Source organism: Eleutherodactylus coqui, chromosome 2 (genome assembly GCF_035609145.1).
Source record: "Eleutherodactylus coqui strain aEleCoq1 chromosome 2, aEleCoq1.hap1, whole genome shotgun sequence".
NCBI classification, from domain to species: domain Eukaryota; kingdom Metazoa; phylum Chordata; class Amphibia; order Anura; family Eleutherodactylidae; genus Eleutherodactylus; species Eleutherodactylus coqui.
This window is the reverse complement of record NC_089838.1, coordinates 263,616,502-263,642,435: the sequence shown is the minus strand read 5'-3', so window position 1 is coordinate 263,642,435 and position 25,934 is coordinate 263,616,502. Positions and strand designations below refer to the sequence as shown.

The 25,934-nt window shown below is 44.0% G+C and overlaps 1 protein-coding gene across 1 annotated transcript in view; it reads right to left on the bottom strand.

Annotated features, from left to right (window-relative positions):
- The window catches only part of MAP2K1 (mitogen-activated protein kinase kinase 1), a 50,234-nt gene that overhangs the window by 15,890 nt on the left and 8,410 nt on the right, over window positions 1–25,934 (bottom strand). The window contains exons 2-6 of the mRNA XM_066592919.1: window positions 9,474–9,684; window positions 7,113–7,259; window positions 6,492–6,569; window positions 4,512–4,563; window positions 998–1,122 (exon numbers count right to left, since the gene is read on the bottom strand). Coding sequence (XP_066449016.1) covers window positions 998–1,122; window positions 4,512–4,563; window positions 6,492–6,569; window positions 7,113–7,259; window positions 9,474–9,684 — 613 coding nt within the window. The remainder of the gene's footprint in view (window positions 1–997; window positions 1,123–4,511; window positions 4,564–6,491; window positions 6,570–7,112; window positions 7,260–9,473; window positions 9,685–25,934) is intronic.

The following is a 25,934-nucleotide window of genomic DNA, read 5'->3' as shown; positions in this document are numbered from 1 at the left end:
CAACAATATTGATACATGAACACCAACATGTTTAGACAATGTACTTTTCCAGTCTCTATGTAATCTTTCTTTAAAAATAGAATCCAGACCTGTTAAAGTGGTTGGACCAAAACTACCTGCTGTTTGATGGAGGGTGCCGAGTGCTACCGGCATAGACCAACAACAGATCTGATACCCTGAAGAACGGGGATCCCGTGTCCCAATCTACCTTTCACTGCGTGTCACTTATGGCTGAGCATGCACGGTTGGCACTCCATTCATGGGGCTGACGGAAATACCCGAACACTTGTTGCTTGGCTATCTCCGCAGTCCCATTGAAAGTGTATGGAGTGTCAACTGCGGAGAGTGCAGTAAAGGAGCTCCATTCTCAAGAGCGGTGGGGGCCCTACCAATCAACAAGTTATCCCCAATCCTGTGCATAGGAGATTAACTTGTAATCTTGGTACAACCTGTTTGAGTACCGCTTCAAAGAATGATGCAGACCGGTACTTAAGGGCTTGCGGATACGTCTGTAGAACATGATGCTTCAAAGAATGGAGTAATGTCTCCACGTACGTGACACATGTAGCAAGCTCCATTACTTCCTCTTCTGCCCCAAAATTTAGTTGAAGCTCCAAGTTATCCTTACAAAACCTCACGGAAGGACCAGTGCAGCAAAGTGTTAATCTGTTTTCCGTAATACATCAGAATGTCTCTGGGAGACATAATGCAAGTGAAATAAACCCACCCCCGTCCCCAAGTGTATCGGAGAACTGTTATTATACACACACAATCACAGTGTGGGAGGACATTTCTAATACTCCATCTGCTGTGTGACACACAATGTGAACAAATGGGATCCAGTATACAAAGATAACACATCTTGTGCGCCACACGGCAATCAGAAGATGACATAATGCACGAATGCAACAAAAGGCTCTTTGTGCGGTCCGACCTTCCTCCATAGGCTACAGTACAGCGGTAAGGAGATAACCCTTATGTGCCAATAGTCACTCACAGACATGTATGATCTAGTCCCCACAAAGGAATTGGCCATAGAGTCAATGAGTTGTCCGCTGACTCCAAAGTCGCATAGTTTAATCTCTCCTCTGGAGTTCACCAGGATATTTGATGGCTTCACATCTGCAGGAGAGTAAAAAGGAGAATTAGGCAAAGCAGAGCACCAGTAACATATCTACTGTAGGAAGCTGTACGGGGGGCTACGAGCGTCAGCGGCATCTCTATGAGAACTCGCTATTCATAGTATTCTTTCCGCTAACAATGTGTTTCAGTTACTAGGAGACGCATACTCTAAAAGCTTCTCCCATGGGGGCAATTAAAGTACTTGTGGATTAACTCTACTGTTACATGTAGATTCCTAGTGAGAGCTTCCCGCTGTCCTTGCTGCAACACTGAAAGTAAGCTCCGTATACAGGGATCAATCTGATCTACTGTCATTCTATACACTGGATGTAGTGCATGTAACCCGCACGGATACGCCTGACCGCTGCCTGCTGAATAGTAGAATACAGATTTCATTGGGTTTCCAAACAAATCTGTATGATGCAACATGATGGCAAGTATTATTTTACCATTGCAGATTTTATCTAAAAAACGAACAAAAAAGAAAACCCGAAGCATTCATGTCATGGATCGGGAACCGGGGTGACTTCACAACATTAGCCCCTGCCTATGTGAAGCACATGTATACACGTGTTATTTCGACCTTGGATGCAGACATGAGCACTTCTCTGCTGGTGTGTGTATCTGGATTGTTGGTTGGGGGCGTGTGTACCAGCCAGCCAATCAGTGCTCATCTACATACAATTATTCTGGCTCCTCCTCATTAGAGAACACCGGTTATACTTCTGGCATGTGGAGGGGTTTCTGGTCTAGTCGGCGGCTCCTGTCCTGTTCCACAGTTCAGATAAATCTGTTTGGCTTTAATGTGATCTAGGGAGAATTTTCATCTATCCTCACTTGTTATTTAGGGATTGGTGTATAAACCGTCCATAGTGTGCTTGAGTAAAATCTAAATGTGCGTATACTGGGTTCCTACCATTATACCCATTTCCAACTAAGGAGAGCAATGGTAACATCACTACCTAAGGAGAGCACCAAGAAGGTAAGCAAGGAGACTTATAAGACCATGCATGCTCCTTTGGATAAGGAGTAATGTAACCCCTCCTGACCCACGTCACAAGCCTCTCACTAGCCAAGCCAGGATCCTACTCTACACCGATGAGGGGCAGACACCCCTAAACAGCTGTCTGTGTATGGATTCGGGCTTGGTTTTCAATTCCCAATCATTGCTCTACAGACCTTTCTAAAGGGTCAGGCATTGATTTGAAGGAATGCTGCCATCCAATAGGAACAGGAACGGTCCGCTGCAGCAGATGAGGTGTATGTTCATATATTATGCAGACAAAATATTTCAGGAGTCATTGTACAGAAGAGGCGCTCTTTTTGAGTGACTTCTGCAATTGTAACATAGAGGGGGTAGAACAGATTTGTTCATGTATGTGTCCTCTAGAATATGCCGTCAATTTAAAAAAAAAAGAATGGCAGATGATTTTGGTGATGTAAGATCTAACACACTGCAATTACATAATTGAAGTATGCATGTGCAGTGAATACCAGCATCTACTATATTACAGGCGTAAGCCTGTGCGAATATGGAGCGCATGTTGCATTCCATTGGTATCATGTCCGGGCGCTATTACGCTCGGGTGTGAGGTTAGACGTATGCGCATACAACAGCCGCATCTGTTAGCGCCTGTGAATGGAATGGCTGGTAAGTTAATGACCTAGATGATGGGATCTTATGTGCGCCAATTGTGTAATATGACGTTTAAATACCCCTCTCTTGGTGAGGCGGGTTTCGTCTCCATCTGGATGTCTGTTTAGCAGACTGATCAAAGTGCCTTTCTTCTGAAGTCTCCTGATGACCCCAACAATTTTGTTGGGAGAAACAAGTCGGGCATGTGAACACATTTGTCCTGTGTAGGGTTTAACTGCTTTAGTGGCACGCCCGGAAAATCTCCAGGGCTTGCTGCACTGAGCGTGCAGTTAAACCCTGGAAGATTTCTGTGGACAGCTCTAGTGCTGAAATGTGCAGAGCACTGAGCTGTCATCTGAAATCTTCCGGGGTATTTTACTGCATACTCAGTGCAGCAAGCCCCAGAGATTTTCCTGCCATAAGACCAACTGTCAAAGTAGTACAGTGGCCTGGCCGCGGGAGAACTGTGTAATAGCTTTATTAGTTGACAGACAGTGCAGTGCTGAAACGTGTGGGACACTATTAATTGACTGACAGCGCTAAAGTTCTTATACGTTTTCCTGCCGGCCAGAAGGTGGCAGCCGACGGTGAGTGGGGTCGTCAATTTCGGAACGATTGCTCCACTGTCAGGCAGGGCATAATAATGGTCATTATAGGGACAGTTTGTACTTGTATTGCCTGACTGAAACAAAGCGACAGCCTATTCTATATGAATGAATGGGATGCCCTGCTGTTTTTATTCGGGGAATGAAGGAAGGAGTTTCTTTAGCCAACACTGACCCATCGAATTCTGAGTAAAATGGTGACCCTTGTTTTCTGATGTACGTATCTGGCTGATTATTGGCTGTTCTAAGAGTATAGGCCATTATATTGGTTTATGGCTTTCTACAGTGATTAGACCCTACATTTATCCATCAATGTATCAGGCAAACAGAATGAAAACATGTACTTATTTGTGTATATTGGGTATTAGTGTTAAATTTGGTTACCTGGATTTTTAGATGAAATTAATGATGTTTTTAATGGGAATACTAATGCAGCGACACTTGTGTGGATTGTGTTGTCCCCAATAATTGATAGTCTTTACAGTGCTTTCTCAACTAACTGAACATAACACCAAAAGGGGACAGAACCGACAACATTGGAAGCACCATGAATTAATGGGCCCTGGAGAGTATCAAATACATACAAGATGATTAAAAAAAATGGTGTAAAAGTAAGAGATTCTTCACATCTGTGTTAGAGCTCTATTAGAGCGTTCCACTTCTTTAAAGCGGAACAATTCCATTCCCCCCTTTAATTTCAGTGGGTTTTCAAAAAAAACTGAAAGATTTCAGTCTGCTTCCGTTCCATTATAGAACAAAAAACGACGCAGACTGAGCCCAATTGCAGATGTGCAGACGACCTAAAGCTAATTTCTTCATGCATAAAGTGACATACATCAGCCAGAATGACACGAAAAGATAGAAGATCTCTTCAGGTTTTAATGCACCATATGTGCGCGCCATAGGTGACACTAGACAACCCAAACCACCACATCCTCTACAGTGGAATCCATAACAGAGGATATACCGGGACATGTCTGGAGAGAACTGGACTACCGACTTGACGTTGATGTGGGCGCCGTTGGTGACATGGCAGATATCACGTCAGTAGTTTTACACAAGTAAGAGGTTCCAGGGGACAGCTTTTCTTTAACATATTGTGCCTTCTTACCAGAGGACGTGGTAACACACATATATTGGTTTCTTACCGCGATGCATGATTTTATGCTTCTCTCTCAGGTAGGTCAGGCCCTTTATCACCTAATTAAAAAAAACATCAGTGTCAAATCGGTAACACAATATCATGCCCACAATACCCAGTGCTAGCCCCCCACACACATACACACCCCATGTCTTTGTGGTCTTCCCAGTCTCGCCCAGTCAAGTGTATTTCTAATCAAACACTACTACGAAATTATGACAACTGCCTGAAGATCAACATTAAAATGTGAAAATTGTCTATATAACATGCATCCTATAAGAAGAAGAGCTCTTTCACTTGTAACCACATGCCATTTAATGACATCATTGAATGGTTGTGATTGGTTAACCCAGCGCTGGCTTTCATTACCTGAAACTCCGCTGAGTTAACCAATTAGAGCATTACCTTGCCGGAGGCGGGGCATTCAAGCCCTGCATCCAGAAAGCAATGCTCTGTTGGCGTGGAGGAGGGAGCGACAGCCTGCAGAAGCCGCAGATCATCGTAGAACGCCGGCGTTAGGGGAGCATTGATTTTTATTTTTTTTTAATTGTAGTTAGTTTACCCATTGAAATGCATTGGAACGCAATAATGGCATTTCAATGGGGAAAAGTGCTTTGACATATGAGCTTTTTGGCTGAAGAGCTCCGTCTTGGCACGGATTAAACTTGTATGTCAAGCCACCACTGTATATCAAAACTAGTTTGCTATTATTTCACAACATTGATTGTTTATAACAGCCTGCTACAGCAACCTATCCTGAATGGCCACTTTATTAAAGTCCCCCATCTAGTAGCAGACTGGACCTCCTTTGGCCTTCAGAACTGCAGAATTTTACTGCAGCATTCATCCACACTTATTAGAAGACCCAAAGAAAACATTCACCAAGGCAAACCATTACTCCACCAGCCAGGATGTTGATGCCTTACAGGAAAGTTTATCCGTTCATACTGCTTCACTCCCATCAGTTCGGTGCAACAGAAATGTGGATTCATCTGATCAGGCGATGATTTTCCATTGCTCGTTTTTCCGTTTCTCTTAGACAGTAATGACACTCAAACTGGTCCTCTGCTGTTATTGCCTATCTGTGCTAAGGAATGATGAGTTGTGTATTCGGACAGGTTAGTTGGAGCACCAGTGTTGTATTTGGCTGCAATTTACTTGCCTTAGAACGATTTCTGACATCCTCCTCTGACCCCTTTTATCGACAAGTTACATCAACAAGTCCACAATTCTTGGTATACGTTTGACACCACAGTATGAGAAAACCCCACAAAGTTGGCACTTTTTGAAACACTGGTCCCACCCAGTCTAGCATCGATGACCAGGACTTGTTGGAAGTCACTCAGATCGCTCGGTTTTCCAAATCTAATGTGGATTCACAACTGAAATCCACTGGAACCTTGTCACCTGATTTTATGTTGCACTCCGAGGTCATCTGTCTAATTTCCATACAGGAAAGCTCCAATCATGAAAAGGCATATATATCTAATAAAGTGGCCATTCAATGTATATAAAAGAAAAAGTATAAATACAGTAACGTCAATTAGCAATATATTAAGCTTAGTTGTGTGCCAGCTGTCACCTTATAATAAACAGATTTAGATTTGTTACACCTTGTAACAAAATAGCAATATCAATACTAACCGAATTAGGCTCTGTTCAAATCAACGGTATTTTGTGGATTGGCATTTCAACAGACTGAATTACATAAAACGGCCATATGTTTTACCTTCACTTTTTAAAATGAATGCCTATGTGCGATGAATTACAGAACTGAAACAGAAAACGCCGTCTGATCTGCTAAAATATGTGCAGTCAAATAGCGGTGTGAAGAATCCTACACGTTAAATATAAGTTGTTACCAACTGTAACCCATCTACTTCATTCTGAGTGAAGCCAACTTCAGAAACAGAGAAAAGACTTCTGAAGTTGATTGAATTTAATATTCAACATGTAACTTTAGTGGATGCAGATTATGGATACTCACTGCAATGCTGACTTTTCCCAAAATTTTCTCAGGGATTTTTCCAGCTTTCTTCAGCACTTGATCCAGTGACCCTCCATCCTAGTGGAGAAAAAGAGCATTGCACTTAAAGAAGTCATTTAGATCCAGCTCCCACTAACTAGAACTGAACCCCATCTAAGAGATCTGTCAATCAAGCTGTGCCAAGCAGAGAGAAGCTGCGTTTCAGAGTAAAGCATAGCTCTTTTTTTAATGTATTTGAGGTTACCCATGGTTAGGGCAACATGAATCTGCCTATCTTAAGTCTCGGTGAACTGAGAATTGCTTTGAAGAAAGTTTAGGTGTTTTACTTTAAACTGTATCTTACATAGCTCGACATGTGCAACTGATCCGATTGCCATTAAGGATTTTATTTCCCCATTTTAAGACAATTGAGAACTATATCCCAGGATGTTCTAGTTGCCGCATCAATACAAGATAGATAGGTCGTCCTTTTTTAACCTTACTCCCCAAGCTACTGTGTAACCTGGACATTATTGCTCAGTGTTCTAATTAAACCAAAAACTTTTCATATTCATAACTTTTAGGTTTTATCCATTTCCTAATCACCTTTGCTCCAGTATAATTGCACCTCCCCATTCTTACCATATGCTCCATGCAGATACTGATTTCTCCATCGCTGTAGAAGGCCCCATAGAAGCCCACGATGTATGGGGAGTTACACTCATGCAGAACTTGTAGCTCTCGTATAATCTGGTTTCTGATTGCTGGTTTAATCTCCAAGTGGATCAACTGTAGGAAGAAATACAGTAACAATTAAGAAAAAAACATTATGGTTAGAGATGAGCGAACCTACTCGTTTCGAGTAATTACTCGATCGAGCACCGCGATTTTCAAGTACATCAGTACTCGGGTGAAACGATTCGGGGGGGCGCGGGGGGTAGCAGCGGGGAACAGGGGGGAGCCCTCTCTCTCTCCCTCTCCCCCCCCACTCCCCGCTGCAACCCCCCCACTCACCCACGGCGCCCCCCCCGAATCTTTTCGCCCGAGTACGGAAGTACTCGAAAATCGCGGTACTCGGGCGAAAAAGGGGCGTGGCCGAGTAGGTTCGCTCATCTCTAATTATGGTTTATGTCATGCAGTTCACTGCATAAATACTGGGAATCTACTGCAGATTTCAACCTTTGCATTGAAAGAGTAACTAAAACAGCATAACTTGGCATTAAGGGGAATTTGTCACAAGCTTGGAACTGATGAAACCAATGGCATAAAGGAAAAAACTAAAATATCAAGTATGCCAAAGTACTGTTTTTGGTATTCAATAAAGCCAGTAATGCCTGCATAGCTTTAAAAACAACAAAGTTTAATTCTTCCCACTCTGCATGTAAATCACTGCTGAATGGTACGGTAGGGAACCCAAACCATCTCTGCTGCCGACGGTTGCCTCCATGCACCGGATCATGGCTCCTTGAGATTTGGGTGGGTCTATAGATGACATAAAAAAGAGGCCATCATCGTCACCAGCCAATCATAGAGCTAAGCTGGCCAGGGATTGAAGGGCACCGCGGGCAGCAGAGACAGACAGGACACATCCACCAGACCGTTTGGCTGCTGCTTCAGTAGTAATGGTGTGGTACTGTTGATAAGGAACAAACAAACAAATTGCTTGTACAGTAGCACTGCATTGTGTAAAGGCCCATTTACACGCAAATATATTTCAAATGATTGAAAGTTTTAGCGATCATTTTGCATAAAGTGCTAATGGACACTAATGTCCATTAACACTTTATCATCTTCATTTGCATGTAAAAGGGCCTCCTGGAGCTGTTTACAGAGCCCAGCATGTGGGCTGGCTCTGCACACAGCTGTATTGTTCTTGTCGGGGCTGCCGCAGTATACAATGTAATCTGCCGACTCCGGTGGAGAGCACAGTTCACCTTACAACCATCGTTCAGACGAAAAGTAAACAATGCAAGCGTTTAAACGTAACAATTATCACTTATTTGCGGTCGTTTGAATGAATATCGAGATATAATAGTGGTGTGTAAATGGGCCTTAACCCCACGATTGTTGCCTTGGCCTCTTTCAACTTTTGGGCTCACATATGCACCCGTATTACAGTGTTGTATAGAGCCGCGATATACCACTCATAAAGGGTTATCAGGCTCTCCTGTTCCTTCATATACCTTTGATCTCACACAAGGTGTCTTTTGTGTCAGATTCATACTCCATCAGATGGAAGCACTACACGGATCCCTAAGGTCTCATGTCCACGAGGAAAATCAGGCCCGCCGTGGATTCTTCATGCAGAATCCCACAGCGGTTCCCTCCTTTCCCACGGACATGAGGCTAAAAAGATTAAACTTACCTGTCCGGTGGCTGCGGATCTTCCCTCCGTCGCGGTCGGACCTTTTCTTTGGCCCAGAGGATGTGCTCGGCACGCAGGCAGCGTGCCGCGCGCATGCACCGGGCACTCCATTTTTTTTTTTAACTCCTGTTTTCCCGCGCCTGAGAGCAGAAATTCGGGTGCGGGTGTGCCGCGGATCCAGACGGCATCCATAGGCTTCAATAGAAGCCTGCGGGTGCCGTCCCCGCGGGAGACCCGCACTAAAATGGAGCATGCCGCGGGTGTTTTCCCGCACACGCAATCCGCGCCTCAGGGGAAAAATGACATACGCAGGTATTTAACTACCTGCGGGTGTCCAATGCATCCCTATGGGGCGCAGATCACGCTGCGGGAAAAACGCGGCAGATATTAAATCACATTTTAGCCGTGGACATGAGGCATAACAGCTTGAAATTATATAGTCTCTGGTACAATTCTGGACTCATTTATAAAATCCAACCTATAGATTACATTTCCTGTCTCTTAAAAGAGTTTGTCCTAAATTTGAAAGTTATCCCCTATCCTTATATAGCGGTGGGGGTTGACCCCATTGATCCTGCAGATAGGGAATAATTTTAGAACTTGGAACAACCTACTTTATATAACTGGCAGTGGCTCACCTTTCTAGCCATGATAAGACTGGATGGCTTGTGTGAAACCTTGAAGACCACTCCACCATTTCCAGCACCAAGCTCGGAAACTTTTTCAAAGTCATCATCCTTAAGTTCTCCGACTTTTTGCTTCTGAGTGAGGAACGCTTCCAGCCGCTTCCTCTGCTGTTCATCCAGTTCAAGCTCCTCTAACTTCTTCTGAAGGGCCTCAAGGTTTGTCCTGAAATTAGTAAGTATTGAGATATAAAAATGTATGTACCCAGTGAGAACACTAAAAAATGTGTAACTTATCTTTACAAAGTTATGGAAAAGCCTAAAGTGCTTGATCATGTTATAACATGCGAGATGCTTCAATGTCTGATGAACTTTGGAACAGCTTGTGATGAATCACTAAGACTGACCATACAAATGACAGTAATGAAATACGGTTTCAATACTAGATTGCCTAATAGCGTGAACATCTGTAGATAGGTCCTATAAGACGTTGTGTTCTTCAATCCATATAAAGATGATGTTATGTGATATGCAGGTATCGAGAAGACCAGTGGAAGGCATGAATGGCTGCAGTGGCAAGGCACACCTCAACCAGCTCATAGCAGGCTTCTCCTAATAAGAGAAGTGGTTGTCAAAACTGTGCAAAAGAGATAAGCAAGATCTGTCAAATTGATATCACAAGCTACACTGTAACTTGTTACTGCCATACAAAGATGTCCTCATCCTTCACCCAATAGTCTGTCAGTAATCTTCCACTTGCAGTTTTCAATTCCTCAAACGCGAAACCCTTTTTTTCCCTATTTTTGTTTTTTATCCATACTTTATTTATCCACCGACGTAGCTGTCTTTTTGCAGGGAGTGTTGCATTTTTCAATGGCATTGGTTCTGGTTCCACCAGAAGTGTGGGTGGAGACATGGGTATGCCCTGGTGGAGTTGTAGTGAATGCCCACAGATGGCAATTGGCTAGCTTGACGCCAGCTGAAGAGTAAGACTGTGGATGACACCGCTCGTGGGACGTGGAAAAGGAGAGCATGGACTCTGCTTCTGCATCGGCGTTGGACGAGATGATTGCGGGCCCTCCTTCAGCGTCGGCGGTGGATGGCAGAAGACATTGCAGTGTAGATGGGTGGCCGCCAGGAACAGTGACAGCGGGGTACGGTAGCGTAGCTAATCTGGCGCTATTTACAGCTTAGCCGGCTTCAGCGCTACAGTCTCAAGCCATCCAGCAATGTGACAGCGGGGCCAGAGATAGGAGGGCTAGGGGGAAGCCAGGAGGACAGAAGGGAGAGCGGCTTCAAAAAAGACACTAGCCGGGAGGGGAGATGATGTGCAAGTGGCAACGATAGTGACAGAAGGCGGGAGGTGAGATGCGGCTACACAGCCAAAAAAATGACCAACAATATCTCTCACTTTCAGTATCTATAGTCAGTAGAGATGAGCGAGCGTACTCGGATAAGCACTACTCGCTCGGGTAATGTGCTTTATCCGAGTATCGCTGTACTTGGGGCTAAAGATTCGGGTGCCGCTGCGGCTGACAGGTGAGTCGCAGCGGGGAGCAGGGGAGAGCGGGCGGGAGAGTGGGAGAGAAAGATCTTACCTCCGTTCCTCCCCGCTCTCCCCTGCAGCTCCCCGCTCCGTGCCGGCACCCGAATCTTTAGCCCCGAGTACAGCGATACTCGGATAAAGCCAATTACTCGAGCGAGTAGTGCTTATCCGAGTACGCTCGCTCATCTCTAATAGTCAGACATTTTGATCCTCATGTATCAATCACGGTGCTTCGTTCATTTAACATAAGACATTCAAGAAATCGAAGCTGAGCTCCAATTGGTTGCAATGGGCAATCATTTTTATCATGAGATAATGTCGATACAAACTGCTAAATCCTCTATATGCCACATAAAGCATCTCCAGTCATTGTAATGCAGACGTAATAGTGATGCATATACAGTAACCTATCTATAGCAGGTTTTGTGCAAAAGCCTTTAGCAGTGCCAGTAGTGCCAACACAGATGGCTATCTCCAAATACACTATGGTCTATATGGAGGCATGGCTAAAGGGACATTGTCAGCACGAACAGGACCATAAAGTTATGGTGTTCGTCCGCGTGGAGCTGGGGGATGTTTTTTTATACTCATTCACTCCCTGGTTTCTGCGATGTCCCCATGTGAAGTCCATACGTGGTCTGAAAACGTGACTATTTTCGGATGGGTGTGCGCACACACTCCTACAGCAGCAGTTTGAAAAGATTCAAGCTTACAGAACGCACACAGACTTCACAAGAGGACACCGCCGGAACGGAGAAGGTGAGGAGTATAAAAGACACATAGGTTATGGTGCTGTTCCATGATGACAGTGCCCCTTCAGACACCCGCTTTTTCATGATCACACCGATTCTAGCCCTTTAATCTATATGGGACAACAGCAACCCAGTGACACCACGTGGTAATATTGTGTGCACAGTGTTATGCTGAATACAGGAGCAGTATTCATAGGACTGTCTGGAAAACCTGGTAAAACAGTTCTTATCAATTCATCTATAGTACAGATGAGCTTATCCGTACAAGTCTAGCGATGACCAACACATTCCTGTCCCCTGATCATCTCACTATGTTGTGGAGCCAGTAAAACAAACTTCCGACTCCTCAATTTTCCCAGACTCCAACTCCGACATATGTGACTCAATGTGTGATACATTTACTGTAATAGAATGGTAACATCCGGCTTTTCATCACCATTATGATAAAACAATCCAGCTATTTTGTTTAAACATTAAATATACTTTATTTATTGGAATACAATTTCAGAACACAAAACTTTTACTAAAAATTGTAAATATACTATAGACACCAGGCATTTAGCGAGTGGGGATAAAAAGTTTAACGTATTAAAACATTTGTGCAGTCTACGTATTTGTTCTCTATCAGATCCTCCTTCATAGACGACCTGAAAGCTGATCTAATTATTTCAAGACTAGATGACAACCTCTCTACACTAACTTCGGTTGGTGGAAAAGCAGCAGCCACCATATTTGAAAACTTTCCTAAATTCCTATGAAAGGAAATATGCAACAAATTCTGCATTAAATTAAATATATAATATCAGGGCCCATATAGTAGCCAAACTAAACTTAAAGGGACACTGTCACCACAGAACAGCACAATAATGTTATTGTTGAATGTTATGTGTTTTTAAACTCACCCACTCCCCGATTCCCGCGATGTCCCCCTTTGAAGACCACACACGTGTTCTGAAAATGTGACCATTTTCAGACTTGTATGCGCACGCTCTCCTACAGCAGCAGTTTGAAAAGATTTAGGCTTACAGAATGCACGCAGACTTTAGGCTGGTTGCACACGGGCGATCGCGTCTTTGTTTGTAAAATTTTTGGGCGCTTTTTTTGTTTTTTTTTTAGAATAATCTTGCATGTTTGTGCAACGCGATATAATGTAGGCTGCATAGAGAAACAAGGGAGTTGGGGAGAAAAAAAAAAAAAAAAATCACACATCGCAGACAGATAGAGCATGCCGCGATTTTTTGTCCTCGCAGCATCACATCAGTGGGGGAAAAAAATAAAAAAAATAAATAAAATCGCTAATGGGAAGGAAATCATTGCAAATCATTGGTTTCATAAATCTGTTTTAATAAAAAAAATAATAAAAACACATTCACTTAGAATTTTCTTTAAGTTTTTCAGTGCATTATATGGTACATTAAATAGTACCATTGAAAAATACGACTCGTCCCGCAAAAAGCAAGTCCTCATACAGCGACGTCGATGGTTAAATAAAAGTTATGATGTTTTTAAAAGGTGTGAGGAAAAAAGGGCCGAATCATTAAAGGCTGCACATGGACTTGTGATGGACCTGATGATTTTCAGTAGATCATAAGCATTGGCGGTGCCGGCTGGAGCTTGTGTACTAGCCCCCTTAGGGGGAAAGGGGGACTTGTTATTTGTATAGCGCCAACTTATTAATATATTTATTTATTACCCCCCTACCAAGCCGCTTACTAATTTTACTGACCTCTGAAGGATGGAGGGCTGAGTCAACCTTGAGCCGGCTACCTAAATGATGCGGAGATTGAACCCGCAACCTTCAGGTTGTGAGCGAGAGCTTAGGACTACATACTGCTGCCTTAACACTTTGTGCCACACGAGGCCCCTTAGGAAGTCTAAATCCGCAGCATGTCTATTTATGCTGCAGAACTCAACCCGGGATGGAATTTCAACAGAATTCTCGCGGAATGGCCGCACCGAAAAACCGCGGGAATTCTGCTGGAAAGGCGCAGCTTCAAAACCCGCAGCTTTAGCCATGAGTTTCGTAGCAGTTTCGCCGTCATCATTCCGCTGTGGCTTTCTCTCCCCATAGAGAGGAGGGAGGCCGATGTGGAAAAGAGAAAAGAATTGACATGCTGTGGAATTGAATTCCGTGCCGCACGTCAGTTCTCGTGTGGCTTGGCCGCAGTGTCTGGACAAGATTTTTGAAAAATCTCGTCCACTTTGCTGGCTAATCACGGGTTTGATGAAAGTGACATGCAGACTTTCCACAAGGAAATCCCGCCCCGTGTGAACCCAGCCTTAACATACAAGATCTGCAGCATTTCCGCATGTACATTTGCAGCCAAATACACCCCATTTAGGTGTGGGATCAGCCGCTGCATATATACTGCGAGTTTTCTGCAGCAAATATATGAAGTGTGAAGGTACCCATACAGAAAAAGTTTGTACTCTGCAAAAATCTGTGAAGTTGCTTGAGGTCAGTGCGGTTATTAATGTACAGTAATTGTGTATACAGTACTGCAGTCAGGCTGTACTGGCTGCAATAATGTATAAGATAACTGCAGCATATCTTCTACTTCTTCAGGCAGAGGACTTCTCCAGCCTGTGATGACACTAATGAGCCTTGTGATGATGGATTCAGCACTTCATACTGAACAAGAACAGGATCTAGTCATTAGCCCACTGCACACTAATCCGGCTGCCCGACCATATGTGGCTGGCACCACAAGCCATCCAAGAACACAGATATATTTAGGAACCAATCATTATCTTGGGATTATTATACAATGTATTCTGTCCATCATTATGAATAGACAGGAGTGACCAGAAGCCATGCCGACCACTTCCTAGATCAGGCCTGTCAGATACAGTCCCGTCTGTTCCGATTCTGGAGCAGACAGACAGTTAAAACAGAAATAAACGTTTTTTGGGTTTTTTTGCCCATTAGCCTCAAATTTATTTCCTAAACAAGTAAGGCTGCAGACTGCGCTAATTGTTCTGCTAAAAACGGAAACCTAACAGAATCAAATTATTTTCTGCCGCCATCTTCTGTGCGCAATAAGTTTTTTATTTTTCTGTCAATATAGTTGTGCAGGGGCTCATTTTTTGTGGGAAGTCCTTCAGTTTGCTTGGTTCCATTTTGGAATACATACGACTTTTTGATCGCTTTTTATTGCATTTTGTCTTGGAGACAGGATGACCAAAAAAGTGCATTTCTGGCGTTCTTAATTTTTTTTTTCTGACAAAGTTCACCGCGCAGGGTAAATAATGCATTATTTTGATAGATTGGACTTTTACGGATGCGGCGATACCAAACACGTATTTTTGTTTTATAAATTTAGATTCTTTTATTATAAATATGGCAAAAGGGGGGTGATTTAAACTTTTATTAAAATTAGTAAAACTTTGTTAATCTTGTTTTTACTTTAAAAAATTTTTTTTTTAAGTCCCCCTAGGGGACAACAACTTGCGATACTTTGATCGCTCCTGCAGTATGATGTACTGTCATCTGACAGGCAGTCTATCAAGCCATCCCATGGGGATGGATTGATAGGCACCCTGCTATGACAGCCCTGGGGCCTTTCAGAAGGACCCCCGGCTGCTATGACACCTGCACGGCTCCCTGCGTTCTCATCGTAGGGGGAGGGCCGTACGGGACTGAAAGCGGCATTTATAGGGTTAACAGCCCCGACAAGCCGTGTTGCTCATCGCAGCTGTTGCTGCTGGAAATCAGCTGTAAGAAACAGCCGTTCACGCAATCTCCCTTCATACACGTCCTTCATCTGCAGGACATAAAAACAACATGTCAGTCACTAAGGGGTTAAACCCATTAAAGTCAATGGGGGAAAAAAGAAATGAAACCATTTATTTCCACTATAATTCCAGTTTTCTGCTCCAAAAACTGAACAGAGAAACAAAATTATAGCAGACATCCCTGAAGGAACTGCGATTGCACCCTAGGCTTCTTTCATGTCAGAGTTTGTGTTCCCTTTTTAATGGATCCATTATCATGTTAAAGCAGATTTAAAGCAAAATGAAAACAAAAATGTATGTTTTTTTCCCTCCTTATTTGATGGATCCATTATTAAAACAGAGACAGAAGGTGTGATTGGGTGGGGAAAAAAAACCATCAATGGATAGTTCAAATTTGAATGAGAACACTGGGAAACGCCATTTTTAGTGACAGGTCCTAGAACTTTTGGGGTGTATTTTGGCGTCATAGATTCTGAAAATGACATCAGTTTTTCCTCCATTGGGTCTGCTTATCAAGATATGACATATGCCCATATAAATGTACACATATTGTATTACACATGTAATGACGGCCAATCAAAAGCTGAAGGCACAAAGACAAATCCAAAGAAGACAGGAACACAAATAAAACAAAAAGTTTCTTCATTGAGATGTCAATAAAAATACATTTTGGGGATTTCCTGCGATGAGATGTTTCTGGACATTCGCACTGGACGTTTCACTAGCAGTCCGCCAGCATATGTGTATTCCATCGTCCGCAGTCCTGTTCTTCCATGCTCCTTATTGTTCAAAATGATTTTTATTATCTTTCATATGAGAATGACAGTATACTCTTAAACATAGAATACCAAATATTGACTGTATAACAGCAGGAAGGTCTTGTTACACAATCAGAATTCTCATTATTTGAGTCAATGTCCTCCTTCTTTATAATACTTACTTGCTTCCATATATAAACATTTCAGCAGTATTCTGTTTCCTGCCCCATGAGCTGCCATCCATTGTGCCCACCCCTTCTCAAGCCGGTAAGACTTCAGTCAGCAGTCCATAATCACCCACTGTCCTACCTAACCAAATTTTAAGGCCTCTTGCCCACTGCAGTGTCAGACTCCGCCAGCGGAATATCGCAGAGGAGTCTGACACGCCCCCCCCCCCCCAAAGACCCCATACTCACCTCTCCAGATGACGCACCGGCGGTGAAGCGTAATCACGCAATACTTCCACTGTGCTCACAGTGGAAGTATCGCGTGACGGTTAGCTTCCATTGACTACAATGGAAGCCGGCCGCGCAGTTTTCCACGGCAATTAGAACATGCCATGAAGGGCAGAAAGCTATTAGGTTCAATAGAACCTAATAGTTGCGGGATAACACTTTACGAAACACGGCAGAAATCCGTCCGTGGGATTAAGCCCGTAGTCTTGGAAATATGTGAAAGATTACGTTAGAAGTTTAATAAAGCAAACCAAAGAAAGTGATAGAAAAGAGAGATGGGGGAGGGAAAAAAAAGGTGTCAAAATGACAAATAAGGAGGGGATGAGGTACCCTGGTATCCTAGGCCGCACTCATTTAACCCCTTAACCCCTTGAGTGGCAGGTTTCCTACCACCCTGTCGTGCCCACCAGGGCAGGTTTTTTAAAATGGTCTAATCATTGAATTTCAACTAGTTTTGCAGTTGCGTCTCAAGAGCCATAACTTTTTCATTTTTCCCATGACATGGCCGTATGAGGGCTTGTTTTTTGCGGGACAAGTTGTGATTTTTTAAACAGGGGGGAGGAAAAAAAGAAATGGGGGAAAAAAGAAAAAAAGGGGCCATGTCATTAAGGGGTTAAATAATGTATTAACTTCCTTCTCTGGGTCATTACGACGCACATGGATACCACATGTGTGATTGTATTTTTGATTTTTTACAAAGTAAAGGGAGACAAGTGTTTTTTTTATTTTTTTAATAATTTTTTTACTTTTTTTTTTTTTAATTTTTTAAAATTTTTTTATTTTTTTTTGTCCCTTTAGGGGACTTCCACAGGGACCCATCAGGACCCCTGATCACATTCCAGGGGTCCGATGGTGACAGCCCTTTACATGCTGCAGTGACAGCCCTTTACATGCTGCAGTCACATAGACTGCAGCATGTAAAGGGTTAACACAGCAGAGATCGGAGGTTTTCTCTGATCTCTGCTGTAAGAGCAGGTACCTAGCTGTCCTCTGACAGCCAAGCACCAAGCTCTCCCTGCCACAGAGACCATCGGCTTGCTTCTGACAAGCCGATGGTCTCTATGGCAACCTGTAAACAAAGCAGGACATTGCCGACATGTCGGCAATATCTTCTGCTGGTTTTTCAAAGCCCTTGCTCTGCTCTGTGTGGGTCTGTGCAGGCAGAGCACACTGTCACAGCTTGTGGCATTGTGCTCTGCAGCTCCCATAGTGATACATAGCCCGGAAATCTTCCGGGCTATGTTGCTATGAGCAGTGGAGCTCGTCACGGAACTTTTCCGGGCGTGCCACTCAAGGGGTTAAAGGGGTTGTCCCGCAGCAGCAAGTGGGGTTATACACTTCTGTATGGCCATATTAATGCACTTTGTAATATACATCGTGCATTAAATATGAGCCATACAGAAGTTATATACTCACCTTCCCTGCGCTGGCGTCCCCGTCTCCATGGTGCCGTCTAATTTCAGCGTCTAATCACCCGATTAGACGCACTTGCTCAGAAGGGTCTTCTCCCTTCTAGTCGGTCCGGGCACGAGCGGCGTTCTGGCTCCGCCCCCTCTACGCGTCATTGCGTAGCTCCGCTCCGTCACGTGTGCCGATTCCAGCCAATCAGGAGGCTGGAATCGGCACACGTGATGGGGCGGAGCTACGCGATGACGCATAGAAGGGGGCGGGGCCAGAACGCCGCTCGTGCCCGGACCGACCAGAAGGGAGAAGACCCTTCTGAGCAAGTGCGTCTAATCGGGTGATTAGACGCTGAAATTAGACGGCACCATGGAGACGGGGACGCCAGCGCAGGGAAGGTGAGTATATAACTTCTGTATGGCTCATATTTAATGCACGATGTATATTACAAAGTGCATTAATATGGCCATACAGAAGTGTATAACCCCACTTGCTGCTGCGGGACAACCCCTTTAAGGACCAGGCTGTTTTGTACCTTAAGGACCGGACACTTTTTAGGGATTTTACCCATGTGATGGTTTTACTGCCCTATTTTCTTTGCTCTGGCTACCAAAATTATTTTTGCTGTGTTTTTTTTCCCATAACATATAGGTCAATTTTTTAATATCTTTTTCACCGACTTTTTTTTTCAGTTTTTAGTTTTATTGGGGGTAATAAGCTAAAAAATTTTTTTTTTTTTTTTTTAACATTTATAATTTTTTTAATTAGAATATTTACACTAAAATAAAGTATGGGAATGGTATAGTCATTTTGTTTCGGGCGTTTTGATATATAATATGTATGGTTTGGGATTACAGGGCGCACATAGTGACGGTTTTGGTTGGTGTCGGCTTTGGGTTATTTTCCTTATTATGTATATATTGTTTTATTGTGTCATTTTTTTTTACTTCTTTATGTAATATTTTTTTTTTACCATGTCCCCCATGACGTCATATAAGACCTCTGGGGGACATTCACATGTTTGTTTGTTGTTTTTTTTTGTGACATTTTTCCACTGTAGTTGAGGCATCCATAGGAGCCCCAGTTACAGGGAGAAACCTCACCTGTAGTGACAATTGTCTCTGGCAGAGCTGATCAGGGTCTTCTAGGACCCTGCAGCTCTGCTGTAGTAGGGAATCCTGGCGGTCACGTGACCCATGGGCTCACGTTTTAGTACATAGTTCTCACTGAGCCTGCATTCCTCGCATTCTTCTTCCTGCAGGTTATGTACTAAAGAAAGGAGAAGGCAGAAAGAGTTAAGATCCACTTCTCCCTCCTCCTCCAGGTTATCAGCTGTGACTAACAGCTGACAACCTGTCCGGCTTCTGATTGATTGCAGAAGCAGGAGGCTTTAATCCCCGCTGTAATTTTACATACGGCTGGGTGTTAAGCCCGGGACCAAGCACCGTAAATTTACAGTGCTTGGTCCTTAATGGATTAAGGAGGAAAATTTTTTGTATAAAGCCCCATATTTTATCTCTCACTAGACCATGCCGCTCCTCAACCACTCCACAAGAGGAGTCTCGGAACTCCACCCAGACAGCCCATGTAACGTAAAATTTCGAGTGTTCCGTTTCTAGATCACTACACCCAAGTTCCTCCATGTAATTCCGGAAATCCACGGTCCTTATTTCCTGGTGAAATTGTTCCCCCTGTTCATCACTTAGATCACCAAGACAATCTGGAATTCGATCCAACATGACTGCAGGTCCTGCAATTTGATGTTCATGTTATAACCACGTGGTCAAAAACAGCAGTGAGCGTATTCTCTACAAGTTCTCCGTAGATTGTGGCCTTCTACTTCCCAAGGAAATGCTTTACAGGGATATAAAATAACGACCGTGCTGCGCCTCAAAGTGTCCACTGAATCTTGGAAACGCCGGTCTTTCATGAGTTCCCGGATTTGTGGTCCTTCGAATTTACCCACTTTTAGCTTCTCCATGCAGGAAATTTTCTACATTTGTAGCCGAAACACGTTCCATTTCTCTTCAATGTCTTTACACATTATTTCATCAAACCAAGTTTGCTGTGCAGCCGTGGCGATATGTACCATATGTACTAAAAGTCAGCAAATACTGGCGGGAAAATAAAGTACATATAACAAAAATAGATAATGACATCAGGAATATCTCAAAAACTAGAGCTCCTAGAATGAAACTGATGGTATTTTCGGGATCAGCGACACAAAAATACCCAGAATAAGGTCGAAAATTCCATGAAATTAATTTTTTGGATTCCCCAGTGTAATCAGTGTAAGCACAGCCAGCGATCGAACGATGAAAGACAATTCGTTCACTTATCGCTCATTTCATATGCAAACATGAAAATCGTCGTTGGCTCGTTCGCTAATCGTTTGGTTTGAATACGGATCCTTCAGTCGTTCTCATTCACTAGTACACGGAATGTGAATGACTGAATGATTTAGTGAGTGAACCATTTATCTGCCTGTATAAACAGGATGGACGAGTCAACAAGTGAACTCCGACATAGTTTGTCCGTGCGAATGATAAACCGTTACATGTAAAAGCAACCTAAGCCATCTGTTTGTTCCCGTCACACATCCATTAATTAAAGGTCACTTTTTAACGGGTCTATTCTGTCATTTTTTTTTTGTAACTTTGCACATGCTCAGTAGAAAAAAACTGATCAGTTTTATCAAAAACTAACGGAAGGAAACAGAAAACAAAACCTAACATAATGGAATGGAAGTGAACAGAAGGATTTTTTTTGTTATTCTTGCTGTTTACGAGGAATTAACTGATCCGTTCTTTTCCGTTTTTCCAGTCTGAACTGACAGCCAAGTGCAGATGTGAATTGGGAACTATAAAACCTGAAGATCTTCGACTATGTAAACCTGTCGCTATCAAACTAGATGGATTTTTGCGGACACGGTTTAACCCTCTCCAATCCACTGTCTGACATCTAAAGACATTATGATTTAAGGCTGTAGAGCTCCGATGTTGAAAGACGTCCGTCGGGGTTCTCTTACTGTATATTGCCAGCCTCTCTGCTGTCAGAACGTATCCAACGTGTCACCTCATGCAGTACTGGCTTTAGCCAGCATATAGCGCCATAGTATAACAGCAGAAAAAGAGCAAGTCCCCTAGGAAAACCAAGATACAAATTGGATTGGAAAGGGTTAATTGTACACATGACGAGTAGCGCATTGCTCCATGGTCACGTGACTTCATTGAAGACCCGCCAAGTGTGACTAGTAATAGTAGTTTCGCGAGCACAATCCTGGAAGGGCATTATATACACACCTGTCAGATATGCAGAACGAGGATTTTGGTGCAATTATGTCCGTATCATATTTTTATGCCCTTCATGAAAGCAGCGTTACTGTGGAATTCTCCACTAAAAGCAGTGCCATATGCTGTGCCAACTAGTCTGTGTTACCATGTGCCTTTGCATAGGGTCTATGCACACAGTGTCGCCATCTACATGTATGAGCTGTTTGTTCGCAGGGAAATTAGTTTTACAGCCTTGATGTAATTCCTGTCCCCCAAAATATACACTACTAATTCACTGACCGCAATATGTATGCTTGCTGATTGCATCGGACACTTTCACCTATGCTGGGAAAAAGTTTCCGGTGCATACTGCAAATGGATTAAAAGGTCCCCCATCCACCGAACAAGGCCCTTTTGCCTCTTGTTGAGTCAGTATCCATAGGGCGTTCTCTATAGCACAGTAGGCATTGTTATCTCATCCAGACACATTCTGTAAAGTAATGTAAACATCAGAAACCATACTCACCTATTGTGACACATACAGCTTAGCATACCAATATAATGCATGTGACAGAAGTTCAAAGCATACAAGTTTTCTAAACGACACCAGGTTCTGCTTCCTCACTCATTTGCTGCTGTTTGCACCCGGATTCATGTCTGTAAGCCCTGATTTTTTAGATGGTCTTCCCATTTTTCTGCTGCCCTGCTTTTTGCAATCCAATCTCATGTGGGGAATGGTGCAAGGAAAGGAAGGGGGCTTGTAGCAAGCCTAGCATTCTACTAGTAGTTCACTGTCCTGCACTTCCTTGCCCTGACTCCCCATGCTGCATTTCAGTCTGTGGTCCAATCAGCAGAGGGGGCAGTACCTGAATGCCCATCCCTCTGCTCTTCCAGGATGATACAGGAATTCTGGCCAAATAGGGAGTAACTCCAATATAATGAACAGACATCTGTCTGGGATAATTTAGTGAATCTTGCATTGAGCAGGAAGTTGCACCCAATGACTGATTCTATTTTGATGTATGTATACACACAAAACCAGGAGAGGAAGATATTGTGGGGATACAGTAGTTATCACAGTGTTTGCAGATCTGTCAGCCTGCAGTCTCTGAGTGCAGGGGAGATAGCTCTCACCCCCCATTTCTAAGTAAACATCTCCATGCTCTTGTTACTATAGAAGCTCTGTGCCTAACAACAGACAGTGGATGGCAGAGAAGTTATAAGGGGGACCCCTGCCACTTTCACTCTTATTTACAGTAGTGAAGCAACAACATTTTTAATGTAAGTATATTATAGAAATGATGAGACTAACACAAGCTAGTAGATGAGCAGAAGTTGTCCGAAAATTAAGTGCCCCTTTAACATCCATTTTTGTTTTTTTACAGAATGCCTTCATAGCCTTTGGGTGATGGATGCCACTTTCATGGATCTGTCAAAGTCTAAGTTTAATGTACATGTTGGCAGCGTTTCCCGGCACATACGTTTAACGAAAGCCATTAACACAGTGTGAAAAGTTCCTAACTCCTGTCCCCATGTGCAGCTGACAATTAGTCAGAGGAATGTTCAGGGGATTACCGGATGCCATGGACTTGTACAGTTGTTTGCAGAGTATCCCTGCTGGTTAACCCCATCCGGCAATCTAATCTTACCCTGTTGCATCACACTTCCTTTCCCCCATGTTATCTTTACATAGGGTAATGTAGGCACAGCGTGGGAAGCTTCTGCTTGTCACTCCAGAATACACTTATTGCCAGCTGTTAACTCTTGCAGTGCCTTCACCAAACAAATGAAACTTTCTACGGCTCTTCCAGTTTCCATCGTCTGATTGGTTGCCATGAAGCTATTCTTCTTTCTGAATTACATCGCTGTATCTCTGCTGGTAAAGACAGTTCAAGAGACTCTTGCTCCTGTCTATAGACATGGGAGCGTTAATGGGTTTTGTAAGCGGAGAGACATTTCAAGAGTAGTATTTAGAAGGATTCAGCTTGTTTCCAATGCCTCTGTTGCTAAGCAACATAAATAACAAGTACATCCTGACATCACAGCCCCCCTAATCAAACACACCTCCCCCACTCCTTCCATAGACCGCCACATACATACAGTAGGGATAAACTACGTTCCCATCTTACAAATACATAAGGCACTGTAAGGCGGGGGTTGCATCAGGTAATTCCACAACCAGCACTCTAGTCTACACGGACATGTTTAATGCAAGTGCAATATCTTTCCAAGAAACTCGGGGTATTAGTGTATCTTGACGCCACCGGAAGTACAGGTGGAGCCAAGATACAAGGTGTTTGACAGGGGGTTGGCGCCCCCTGTTCGTGATTGGCTGCATGGCACTGTCCCCTTTTCTCGGGCTCACAGGTCCTGTTTCTGGCCCCACGGTGACTGTATTTGGCGTCCCAGCAGTCCCGCTGTCACAGTCCCTGGCGCCCCTTTTTCTGGCTGGCCTTCACAGCTTTTCCTGCTGGCCCCACTGTCACTCCCGCTGGCTTTAAGCGGGGCACTGTGACTGTCCCTGCCGATCTTTTCGCGCCGTGACACCTCCTGCTCCTGCTAACGGTGTAAGTGTAGCGGAGCCGCGGAAACCCTGGAAGTGCAAAGGTGAATATACATGACCCTCCCCCATACAGCCACCACAGCTGCCGCCGGCAATTTGCAGAGCTCAACGATCCATGGCTAGGAAGTGCCGACCGCCGGCGGCCACCAGCATAGCACCGCTGTGAACTCCAGAGCAGATTCTCTCACCGCTGCGGCCCACAGCAGCGCCGTGAACTGAACAGCGGCACTCAGCGGTTCGGCCCAAAGCAGCGCTGTCAACTTCGGCGGTCCGCTAGTGAGAGACGGCGGTCACCTCTCCCTCACACAGCAACGCCCCCGAGTCCCTGGCAGCGCCCCCAACTCCTAAGGGACGGCGTCGTCCCCTGCCCAGCAGCGCTCATAAGTCCTTAGTGCCGTCTTTCACCGTCCTCAACGCCGGGCGGGCGGCGGTGGCTACAGGACCTGTGAGGGCGAGGACGGAGAGAATGCAGGACTGCCAATCATGAACAGGGGGCGGCAACCCCGTCAAACTCCTTGTATCTTGGCTCCACCTTAATTCTGGTGGCGTCAAGATACACTAATACTGAAACTCGGACGGATATTGTGCTTACAAACCCTGGATTTTTATCGTACGTTCTTGCCACTATGGAAGCAAAAATGCATCACATTTGCATAAAACTCACATGTATATGCGAGAGCGATGCAATAAATAGAATCACCTCCCCCCCCCCAAAAAAAAATAAATAAAAGAAAACCATGGGTTCTTTTTCCGTGCATCTCGCAACGCATGAAACATATCCAACTGACTTCAATTGGAAAAAACCTAATACTCTAAGAATTGCAGGCAAAGGCTACATATTGAGTATACTATGGGCCGATCTTAAAGGGACTGTCTTTTAATACTGAAGACCTACTCTATAATTAGGATAGATCATCAGCAGGTAATCAGCAGGGGTCCACTACTCCAGATCTCCTTCAATCAGTTGATCACTGGGCTCGTTGTCATTGTGGACAGTGCTGGAAGCAGACAGCACTGTCAACATTGCATTGGCCAGGGTTGGCATTACAGTCACAGCTCCTATTTAATTCAATGGGAACTGTGGCTGCAGTACCAAATAAGACCATTGCAATATGGACAGTGCTATCCGTTTCCAGCACTGTCCACACTGAATTCAAGCCTGGCGATCAGCTGACAGATGTGGATCAGGAGCAGCATGAGGGATGCCAGTCACGTCAATGGGTGTTTTATACTGAAACGCTACATCGTTTCAGAATAAACAAACTTGGAAGTTTGTTTCGGAGATAAGCTGAGAGTCACAGGGATGAGCAGGGCCGGACGCTCACTGTCCGCAGCATGTAAAGTAACAGTTCTTTCACTGCTTGTGTATAGGGAGCGAGCTGTCAGTCATCATGCAGCGTACGGCAAAAGTCTGCATGACCCGATCCCTTGACTCCGAGCTCAGCTTCCATACAAACTTCTAAGTGTGTTTATTCTGAAACACCCACAGAACCGATAGGCTTCCCTGTCCCGGGTTCATGTGGTTTTGGCAGCAAGAACCTGATGACAAAGTCCCTATACATTCAACCCATTGACTACTATGGAATAAAAACTCACATGGACCCATTGGAATACGCTGCGAATTGGCAAAAAAGTCATACACAAAGAAAATAGAAATGTGAATAAAACATCTTGAACATATTGGCAATGTTTTGTTTGCATGGAAAGGGAATAAAATTGATCCATAACGTGTGAATTTGCCGTAAACCTCTGTTCATACGGCGGATGCGTCCATGCCGATTCTGTGGCAAATCAACATCCCATTCCTTTGAATGGGTATCTACGGTGTGGTCACCGGAAAAGAAAAAAAAGTGACATGTCCCTTCTTGGTTCGGAATCTGCTTGTAGATTAGCCCCACTGAATGGGACTGATTTCGTGCACACATCAGCGGCAGCTTTAAATGGAAACCTGGCGCAAAAATGTGTAGCTAACGCTGTACTTACACGAGCAAGTG